Source organism: Belonocnema kinseyi, chromosome 6 (genome assembly GCF_010883055.1).
Source record: "Belonocnema kinseyi isolate 2016_QV_RU_SX_M_011 chromosome 6, B_treatae_v1, whole genome shotgun sequence".
In the NCBI taxonomy this organism is placed as follows: domain Eukaryota; kingdom Metazoa; phylum Arthropoda; class Insecta; order Hymenoptera; family Cynipidae; genus Belonocnema; species Belonocnema kinseyi.
Window position 1 is genome coordinate 111,971,534 of NC_046662.1, and position 11,860 is coordinate 111,983,393.

At 33.2% G+C, this 11,860-nt stretch overlaps 1 protein-coding gene across 1 annotated transcript in view; it reads left to right on the top strand.

Annotated features, from left to right (window-relative positions):
• Positions 1–8,239, top strand: part of LOC117175551 (myb-like protein X) — a 45,422-nt gene extending 37,183 nt beyond the window's left edge. Inside the window, exon 6 of the mRNA XM_033365259.1 lies at positions 7,812–8,239. Within this exon, the coding sequence (XP_033221150.1) occupies positions 7,812–8,239 (428 nt within the window). The remainder of the gene's footprint in view (positions 1–7,811) is intronic.
• The last annotated feature ends 3,621 nt before the right edge of the window (positions 8,240–11,860 follow it).

The window sequence follows — 11,860 nt, forward strand, 5'->3', positions numbered from 1 at the left end:
TATGTAAATCGCACCGAAACAAATTACTGTATCATAAATTGCCTATGTTTTCAGCATAATAATCTTGTATGGATTAAAATTGCTTAAATAAAAAAAAAAAAACTTTTTGAAAGCATTCCGGTTATTCTGTGCACACCTCCGATTTTTCCACAGATTTGTGAAAAATTGGAAAGAATCTATTTCAAGTTTGCTTAAGGAGACTGCGAAATTGCAAAAAATAACCAATCGAAGAAACATACACGGAGAAAAATGGAAGTCGTCGGTTTTGCGAAGATTACACAAATTCTTTACACAGAACTTTTATTTTTAAATAGATTACAGAAATATGGGAATCATTCCTTAGAAAATGAATAATGTTTCAAAATATTGATAATTCTTCCACCCAAAAACAAATACTTAATATGCTACCGAGATTGAATGTAATTGACGTTGTAATTGATCATGTTGAAAAAAATAGATTTTATTATTCGGATGTTGTAATCATATTTAAACAGAAAGAATGAAATTGATATTGAACAAAACAAAAGATCTAGTCAATAGTATTAACGCTAAATCCGAATAATGCATTATATTGTTCATGATAATAAAGAAATAATAAATATATTTATATACAAAGCGTACCATACTAATACAAGTGTATATTTATTGAAATTATAAATAGAGTTCTTTCCCCGACAGTCTAGTGAAAGAAATTATTTCAGATTAGTAGTTAAATTTAGAAATATATTTTAATCGATTCTCATAGAAATTATAAAGAGGAATTTAACGTTCAGTAGCATTTAAGAAAGAATGGAACATAAAACGTTCGATGAAAAGTTGTCCTTGCAAAGGGGCAGTAGCACTTGGTCCCGGAAAGTATAGCACTTGTTTTGGCGTCCTCTACCCGGTATTCCCGATTTCTGGTCGGTTCGCTTCGCAGTATGGGGCCATGTAATGCAAGTAATTTTATACTTTTGTAATTATTTTGTGACACTATTTTGTCTCCATAATGAGTGAGAGTGAACCTAAAGACTTTGCGAAGCAGGCAATTATAGATCTAGCTGTAAAAAGTAAGTATAGTTCGTTTTTGCTTTTCACTTGTGCCAATTTTAAGGTTACGTCCAAACAAGCGCGACTACAAATTCTACGAATTCCAACAGCATAAAACAGCATTTTTATTTGTCTTCAAGAGAAAAAGTTTAAAACTCATTACACAATTTGAATATTTAGTCTACGCTCGCACGGAATTTCAGTGAACCTAGCTGATGAAATAAAATTTTTCAGGTTTTAAAATTTGTTTTAGTCTTTTTCCTTTTGTAAAATGTCCCTGCCCCTCGTCTTATTATCGCTATATTGTTATTCAAAAATTGGAAGAAATAGAAAAGTAAAAAAATGTCAGAAAAGTTTTGGAAAACCTGAAAAAGTCATGGAGCTTTGAAGAAGTGATATTTTTTTACTGTGTAATACTTTCAAGTAGTTTTATTTTAATACTTCACGGCAAATTTTGAATCAATTTTTTAATAGTAAAAGTACAGATTTTTATATTTTATAATATATGAATGAAAATTGTTTAGAATAAAATTTTTTTGAAGGGACGATAGCATTAACATCACTTTCAGGAAAATGTTGGAAAATGTTGGAAAAATGGGAAAATGTGAAACAGGTCTATAAATTTAGCAATATTACTTATCGTTTTAAAAAAAGTGGTATTTTTTATTCTGAAATTATCGTTCTAGATGAACAGGATGGGATTGTTTTGTATCTTTTGCCAACCCTTATGAAACCCAAGCATCCAGGTCGTTTAAAACATTTTCAGTTTCACATTAAAAAGTTTCGAAAATACAAAATTTAAAACTGCTGAAGTACTATAACTTAAAACAATAATCTGTCCAATATTTGATATTTTAATTGAAAATTATTTGTTCTAGAACACTTTCAATAAGAAATTATGCAACTCTTAGGTTTTCGTATTTAAAGTGTGCAGGAACTCTAAACTATTTAAACTTAAAATAAAATAATTTAGAATTTTCCAATCTAAAATAGTGAAATTTGCTGTCTCAAACTGCATTTCCAGGATGTCTACAAGATGCACTATTTTTAATTGTAGATCATTTCCCATATCTCTTGCGGATTTTGGAAAGGAAAGAAATATCTGAATTCGGGCCGGAATTTTTGAAAATGTTCGTTCCGTGTAAAACATTATCTGTCCCAAGTCAAACAATAATTCTTTACGAAAATTTCCTCTTTTAAACTCGAAAATAAAATTCTCTACGGAAAAGTCTTGTTCCAAAGTGAAAATAGTAATTAATTATTGGAATTCCCTGTTTGAAAATCAAAATGATAATTCTTTATGTAGATTCCCCAACTCAAAGCCTAAATTATACTTATTCATAATCCAATTTCTTTCAAAAAATTCACCTTTGCGAATCAGAATTTTTTTAATTTACAAAATTTTTCATTATGATTTAGAAAGTTAGTAATAACATTTTTCTAAGCTTTGAAAAAGGAAAATTTTTAATTCTGGCAAATTTTTGTTCGTAAAGGAGGTTTTTCAAATTCAAACATATTCTAATTTAAAACAAGAAATTTTTCAAATCTTCCAAGAAAAAAATTATAATTCTTTTCGAAGTTCTCTGTTCCAAAGACAAAGTTGTAATTCTTTCGGGAATTTAAAAAAATTCTTTTAGTTTGTTCCTCGTCCAAACTCAGAATTATATTCCATTAAAAAAGCTACAATTAAATTAGCTGATAAAATTCTCTGTTACAAGTTAGAATTACACTTATTTATAGAAGTTTATGTTACAATGGAAAATTTTAGTAACTCTTTTTTTCTAAAATTTGGCAGAGGAAAGATTCAAATTCTTGTAAATTATTATTTGTAAAAAAAAATTATTTTTTAATTCAAAGATAATCTAATTTGGATCAGGGAAGTTTCAAAGTCTGACGTATTCCGATTTGTAATAGTGAATTTTTTTTCTTAAGTTCAATATTGATTAATCACAATTAAAATTATTTTTCAACATTTCCTGTTGCATGTAAAAAATTACCTGTTCCAAGAAAAACTATTATTCTTAAAGAAATTGTCTGTTTTGAAGACAAATTATAATTCTAAACGAAATTTCCTGGTCTAAAATTAGCTTGAAATGAAAATTATTATTTTTCACCGAAATTGCTAGTTCTAGTTCAGAATTATAATTATAATTCTTTTAGAAGTTTTTCTGATTCAAATTAGAAATTCTAATTCTTTGCTGAAATTGTCTGTTTCAAGTTAAAAATTACAAAATTCCCTGTTCAAGAGTCAAAATTATAATTTTTACGTGATTTCTCAGTCCTGATTATCCAAATTTTTTTCGCGACTGACGTTTCCTGTTCAGATTTCCAGGGCAGATAGACACCCTCACTTCGTCTGAAATTGAACAATTTTAAATTGGTAGTGTTTTACAGTTCTTCTTAGAGACGTAAAATATTTGTTGTTAGTAGCGAAATATAAAATCCGTTACGTTGACATAATGAAAATATTATATAAATATTCCTTACAGATGGCAGGAGAGATGGATAATGCTGTAATGAGGCATGGTTCAGGCTGGATAATGCTGCAATAAGATCTTTACAGAAAATCGAAGCATCCTACGTCTAAGTCGATACGAATATTAAATATAAGGTTCTGCGAGTCCTATGCATGCGATTGACTTGGCGTACAGGATTTTTTCGCCCTTGACATTGAATACCCACCTGACGCGGTTCATATATAACCATACATGAACCATACAAAATGTTGGCTTTGATATGAGAAATCTGACAGATATACTAGGAGTTAGCGTTAATAATCTTATATGCTGAATTTTTTTTTCTAATTTGCCGTACTTTAAATTTTGTTAACTTCTTTTTAAACTCACTGCAGTATTTTAGGCTTTAATTTTGGTTTGTAAATTACAATGGCTATATGCTATGTTTGTAAGGTACTACTAGCCGTTCATTTACTATTATTCTTGCCCGAGGAAGAAGAGAAAATGGACCAAACAAATTACTCCACGTTACAAATCTTTTTGTAAGACGAAAAATAATCATTTTATCATATATTTATTTAAGCTAGCTTTACTTCACTTTCACTATAAGAATATTTTAACAAGAAGTATCATTTACAATGTATGTAAATTCTTAAATAAATTATTTAGAATTTGACTTTGAAAAAAGAGCTGTTCACCATTATTTTTAATTTGGTTTTAAAATATGCGTGATGTCAACAAGTTAAGCCCATTTCTAAGCAGATGCTGTAAAATCTTACATCTAATTTTTTCTTTTTCTGCACATTCTCAGCGTTCAATGTGCATAACTGGGGATCTAGTTTTACAGTATTAACCATTTTTGTATTTCATATAGAGCTTTATTATCTATAAGATACTTAAATGTGAATAAAATTTTTAAGAAAAAATTCTAAGATCAAAGATTTATTAATTTACCTAAAAATAGCATTAGTTTATAGTATACTTTAATTCTTTTAGCGCTCTGATTAATTTCTTCGTATAGCCTGTTTGTGAATATTAAATATCAAATATGTTAGAATAAACACAAAACGAGATAAAGTTGTTTCCACGTCTAGATAGGATGATTCTAGTTTGAATAAATGGAATACATTTATGTGTTATTTGAAACAATTTCCATTTTGAAATCAATTTTCGCCATGGTAAAATCACCGTTACCGACAAAGAAAATTTAATTTATATGATAAAAATATCTGCATCAAGAAAACTTTGTCTTAATTTAACGAATATTCATAGTTTAAAACAAAAATGGTTTGAAATTAAATAAAAATGTAGTGAGCTCACTCAACTTAAATCCACTTTTTTTTATCCATCGTATATTATAATATAACAATATAATAGATTCATCATAATATTCTGTGTACAATACAATCCTCGTTATTCTTGTTTTTTTTAACTCGTTTTTCCCGCAACTTATTAACTTATTTTTACTTTTATGACGTTTTAAACGTGATTTTTCTATCAGCCCGTTAATATAAACATTAGTGGAAGGATACACGAATCCATTAATAAATTGCAGTGCAGAAAACACATGTAGCTAAATTAAATTTCATGACTTCAACGTATATACCACATTAAAAAAATAACAGTGCGTTAATTACTTATCATCAGCCAATAGTATTTACTGGCCGTTCTAATAACAGTAATGTACAACTTAATTATGAATCTTATTTTTATATGACAAACCATCAAGTAGCGCTGTGCACACGAAGCATATGCGGTATAGGACGAGTTACGAAACTGGCTCAGCACACATTCAAGGAGCGTTTAACTCCCTCCACTCCCCACTCTGCATTCATGGGTTGGTATTGCAGGCGCAGGACCCACGTGGTATCGCTGTGTATTTTTGGATATCTAAACTCCTTATACTTTCTTAACGGTATTCATTTATACTATGGGCCTGTCGTACATTACAGAACTTTCAATCTCGATTTTTTGTACAACGCCAGTTTAGTAATGAGTTACTAGACTATCAGCAGTGTAGACCTAATTTTTGACTTCCATTTTTATCCGTAAAATATTTGAAATAATCGGTTGGTTCACTACCGGCATTATATTTTAAACACTAACTATCATCATAGATTTACTAATAGGGCACTGTGTTAAGACCGATTCATGAATGTTTAAATCTTCCGATTGCGGTTGATGAACACTTTCAAAAACCGAGTGATCGTCAGTAACCGTTTACGAAAGAAAAGACTCGATGTCTTCCAAATCTAAAGAATCAAAATTTAGATCAAATCCGGAAAATAACTTTAAAATACTATCAATTATCTCTTCATGATCAGACGTATTTAAGAGGAAAAGCTACTTGTCCGACATGATTTTTTTTTTTAAGAAAACGAAATTTCTTTTGAAGCGAATCAGAAAAGCTTCAGACTAAAACTGATGACCCAAAGCAATAGGGCCTCTCAGACCCCTCTTTAAAGGAGAGAAAATCTTGAAGGTAAAGAAAATTAAAGAGTGGAGAAAACCGATGAAATCTGAAAAACTGTGTTTTCAGCAACATCAGACAACTTATTTGACAGCACATACTTAAAACCACTGCAACAATATTCAGAGCTAACAGGCCCAGAGGGAGGAGTCATACACTAAAATAGTTCGAAAGTTTTAAAAATAAGGGATGCAGCACAAATAGATTTAATTGTAAAAAGTAAACTGTAATTCAAAGATTTCAGAAAATTTATATATATATAGGACTCCGCAGCAAATATGAGTAACATGGCTTTCTGTCAATTTTCATTAAACTTCGTGAAATTGTAGTTTTCAATGTCTCGATCAAAAGTGTTAGGGGGCACAAAATCTGAAAATGCACAGTTTTAAAGTATAGAGGGTTAAACATCCAACCCGCTTAAGAAACCTTACCAAATATCTCGAAAACTGCAGCTCTGCGAAAAAAAGTTCCCTATGTAAGTTATTGGGCTCTAACGGGGAAATGCAAAGAAAGTCATGGCCTTAAGACACAGGTCATTTTAAGGGTCATTCAATGTGAACTTATGATTTATTGCTAATATTCATCCAATAAAGACAAGATATATAAACAGGAAATCAATATAGAACCCATAAAGTTAAGAAATGAGAATGACTTAGTCAATATTGACAACATCCTGAACAAATCTTGCCTTCATTGGCGAAATAATGACTAAATCTCGCTCATCTCTTACCTTCATTGGCTAGATAATGACTAAATCGCACTCATGACTTGCCTTCATTGGCCGGATATTGTCTAAATCAAGCTCATTTCATACCTTTATTGGCTAGATATTGATAACATCCGGGACAAATCTTGCCTTCATTGGCTAGATAATGACTAGATCGCACTCATGACTTGCCATCATTGGCTGGCTGTTGACTAAGTCATTCTCATTTCTTGCCTTTATGGGTTCTATATTGATTTCCTCTTAATATCTTGTCTTTATTGGCTGAACATTAGCAATAAATTCGAAGTTCACATTGAATGATCTTGAAAAAAGACTTGTGTCTTAAGGCCATGACTTTCTTTGCGTTTTCCCGTTACAGCCCAATAACTGTCACAGAGAACATTTTCTCCGCAGAGCTGCAGTTTTCGAGATATTTGGTAATGTCATGAAATTTTAATTAATTCTGATGCTATCTTGAATTTTAATTATTGTCATAAATGTAACACATATTACTGAATTATATAATATTCTGTGTTATATAGCGACTGACTTGAACATTTCCTTATCTTTATTATATGAATCACCCATCAAAGAAAAAAAATGCTGATATCTATTCCGTCAAATGGAATTCCTGGTATTTCATAAGTTAATACTATTTCTCCACACATATAAACATGTATAGTTTATATTTCACAATTATGTATGTTTTCCTTTTTATCATGTATTTTCAATAGTTTTAATATTTCTTATGTTAAATCATTAAGGCCCATGCAAAAACTGGATGGGGTAGCAACGAACTAACTACGCCATCCTTTGTATAATCAAGAAATAAAATATACGAATTTTTTCTTTTCTCATTTGCAATTGTTTACAATAAATTAATCAAAGAAATTACTTGAAAAATTATTAATTTGAAAAACTGACTTCAGCCTAGTCAAATTCTCTCGTATCCATATGATTGTTTATTCCTACTCTACACTAAGATATTAAACTCTTACAAAAAAATCAGAATCAATTTCGACTGCAAATTATATTCGGAATAGAAGTCCAACGAAGAGCCTGGATGGACGTACGCCGTGCGAAGCATAGACCGAAAGAGCTCCGACCGTAAGTTGTTTCCGGTAATTTGGATGCAATGTTTTTCTTTTAGACAGGGACCGTAAAAAGAAAAAGATTGAAGAAGGTGGGAAGGAAGGAATTTTCCTAGGTCATTCAGTCGAACCAAAAGGGTATAGGGTATGGATCCCTAAGGAATGCAAAATTGAATCTACGCGTGACATGAAGTTTTTTAAATCATCACTAGGTCCTTTTAAAAATAGCTATGAGGATTTTCTTTCGGAAAATTCGGAATGGAAGGACAACGTTAATCTTCCTCATACGGTCAATATCGATACTAAATCACCTGAGAATCATCACAATGGCGTTCCTCTCATTAACAAAGACGAAGATGATGGAAAAAACGAGGGGGAAGAGATCAAGACTGACGGAGAGGAAGATGCAGCGGAGAACGAAGGCGGTGAGAACGATGGCGCAGCGAAAGAAGAGAGAAGAGGTCCAGGAAGGCACGGAAGATCCTGACAGGACTCAGAGTTAAACCAAAGAAGCAATATCATCCACCTAAGGATGAAGCCAGGTATGTTGAATTTCAGGAAGCTTTCGTAGTAGAAATACTTGCAAAGCAAACAATATCTGGTCTATGGCGAGGACTGGCTTCAAGCAATGGCTGAAGAAGTGAGGTCAATCCCTAAAAATAAAACTTGGGTACTCGTGGAACGTCCTGGAAGTAAAAAGGTCATCGGAAGCCGAACGGTTTTGAGAAACCAATATAAACCAGACGTATCACTGGAGAGAAGAAAGGCTCGTATTGTGGCACGAGGCTTTGTTCAATAACCGGGAATACACTTCAATTAAACGTTTGCACCGGTAGCTGGCTTGAGTTCAATTCGTCTGCTAGTCACTCTCGCAGCGAACTATAGAATGACGATCAAGCAACTGTATGCTACAACGGCGTATTTGAATACTGTGATCAAGGAGGAAATATTCATGTAAACCCCGAAATATTTGAAAGAAGCCTTGGAAACTATCGTCCATATGGAAAGCAGTTGCAGTAAAACAAGGATCAAAACCGAAAGGATGCTGCAGGAATTGGAAACTGAAGACCAGGTATGTTTATTAAAAAAATCCTTACATGGTCTACGCCAGGCCGGAAGAAGCTGGCACGAAAAATTGAACAAAATGAAGAGGAAATTCGGAGCGATGCAAACTGACGCAGATCCTTGGGTATACTATATAGGACAAGGGGAAGACATGCTTTTGATCGTCGTGTACGTGGACGACATTGTGGTCATCTCCCAAAATAAAGGCAACATTATTAAATTCAAGGTATACCACTCACAAGAATTCGAGATCAAGAATCTCGGCGAGCCGAAATACTGTCTTGGAATTGAATTTGCACGAGACGAGAATCATATGGTCGTTGGATTCTTGTTTTGTTTAACAGAAATTTGCATCATATTGCAATGTACAAAATGAGATACATGAAAGATGTATTAGAACGCTATGGAATGACAGATTCGAAACCTGTTAGTACTTCTATGGATGTGAATGTAAAACTGACGAAGTCATAGCAGGATCCAGAAGTCGAGGAGAGGAAGCTGTCTTCTAGAGAATTGGTGGGTGCACTTATGTTTAACACCTGTTACGAAGAAATTCACTAGATACCAGCAAAGCGTGTGTTGCACTATCTGAAAGGATCAGCTGAACTAGGGCTGATATTTAAACCAAGTTCGGAATCTCTAAAAGGATACGTCGTTGCCGATTCGGCCAGCTAATCGATGGATAGGCGTTCGTACATACAATACATTTTTAATCTCAGAAATTGCGCTATTCCTTGAGATTTCAACAAACAAAGAACTGTCGCTTTGTCATCAACAGAAGCCTAATACATGGGATTAGCAGAGGTTTCCAGGAAATCCATGCACCTTTGAGGATTTCTGGAAGAATTAGGATTTGTGATTCTGACTACCACCACGGTTCTGAATGACAATATGGGAGCCCAACGGCTTGCCCAAAATCCCATTTTTCATGCCAGAACCAAGCACATCGACGTGTGACGCCACTTCATACGTGAAGCATTGCAATAGAAGCAGTTGAAATTGAAACATGTCTCGACTGAGGATATGGTGGCTGATATATTAACCAAAGATATGTTAACACTAGCCAGTTTTCGGTATTTCTTTGTCTGTTCTTCGTGAGTTCTTCAGCAGTTATTCTCAGGTTGTCTTCAGTATCCGTCGGTCTTCGCCAATATATTTTGAGCAGTCCTTCGGTACCAGTGGTAAACCTTTCACTTCAGCTCTGTTCAAACAGAAGTTTAACTATTTCGAGATGGCGCTCTCTCGGTATTTTCTTAGATACCAGATGATCGTGACAGTTTGCTTTTTTGATTTACTCCTACCCTAATCGAACTCACTACCTGCTCAACCGTCAATTATCTGAATTAACGGATACTCTGAGGGTCAAGGATTTATGACCAACCTCCCTTTTCTACTGCACATCCGGACTCACCTCTGATTCTACAAAAGAAAAGATTTTACATACGCAAAAAGACCTAATCTCGGTAAGTCCTAATAAACATTAACTTTTTTCATTTTCCCTCTCTCATCCGTCAAAACACTTATTAATCCGTTATTCCAGTCGGACAGTCGGAGATAAATAACATTCCTTCTGAAAAATCAATGGAAGTATCCGTCTTGAAACCCCTGCACATCTTTTCTTCCACATAAATTAATCTATGTATCTAATATGTATGTATATGTATGTATGTCTTATTCGATTGCAATTAAATCGAGCAGCTTAGAGGATTTAGGTGTGTGTGTGTGTGTATGATGTTAAGATGTAACATTATACGATATAAAATCCTAAATCAAATTTTACAAAATTATGTTTGAATTAAAACATTTGTTAATACATAGCTCTCTCTCTCCCGCTCTCCTTTTCTCTCTCTCTCATTATCCACCTATCTTTCTCTCTAAGGTATACATGCTGAATATGATTTACTGTGTTTATATATTAATATACCTTCCTCCTTCCCTCAGTGCTCTAGAAGGTTCTAAATTCTCAATTATAAACATAGCACGAACCACTACAGCTGTAGAATATCGGAAAGGTAGGTTTCTATAATCTCTGATAGTAATATATAACTACATCTTTATTCCAGAAGATTCTCCATTAAAGAATCAAATTTTAACGCTGCATTGAATTATGCTCGATTTTTTTCTATAACCTCGATTATAGGGTAGCCTTAGTAAACGGTTGAAAAGATTTTAAATAATGTATTATATTAATTTTTTTTTGCATTTTTTAAAAGTCTTATTTTATATCCTTAACGTGTCATAAACAAAAAAACTGACCTTTATAAATGAAAGCTGGAAAGCGAACATATATCTGTGGACAAAAAAGGCATGAAACCTCAGCTCGAATATAGTGGTATGACATGAGGAGCGATAAGCGCCGGGTAGTGTCCTCTTGATATTTATTTCTTTAAAGTTATCAAATATCCATGAAAGGTCTGGATTTAAATTCATGACAAAATTAATGGCAATAGAATGAATATCAAAGTTTGTCGTGTGACTACGAAAGGGAACATTTGCGAGCTGTAAGAAGAAGTGATTTGTAGAGACCGAAAGCATAGGATGTCACCACGTTGGCCATGATTTGGATTAGTTTTCCGATTACAAATTTTTTATTTTGCCGTTTTTATTCCGTTTATTTCTTAACAAAGACGTTTCTTTCAAGGGACGTTACGCTCGTTCTGCGAACCCGTCTCAGGACCTAAATAACCTGCATGAGACCTGCTTTACACCTACGTGTCCTGAATGATAACTTTTTTGGTCCTCCTTGGCCCTATTTGATCATTCTGGGCCTTTTTCGCCCTCGTAAGGCCTTTTATATCGAGACTCATGTCCTGCTTTGGACATACATGAACTTCTTGGTAAAATGAGTAATTTGTGAACTGCTACAGTCTGTCAAGTTAAAGCGTGGGTGGCTTTACTCGCAGTCGGTAAGGTGTATCGACATGATTTTGGTGTCAAAATATTAAGATTCAGTTTGCTTTCAATTCTCATCTTGTTACCACGTTACAAAAAATGAGTTCCGTATATGTAGGTGCAATCTCCCAAACCCATGTTTCGAGAAACA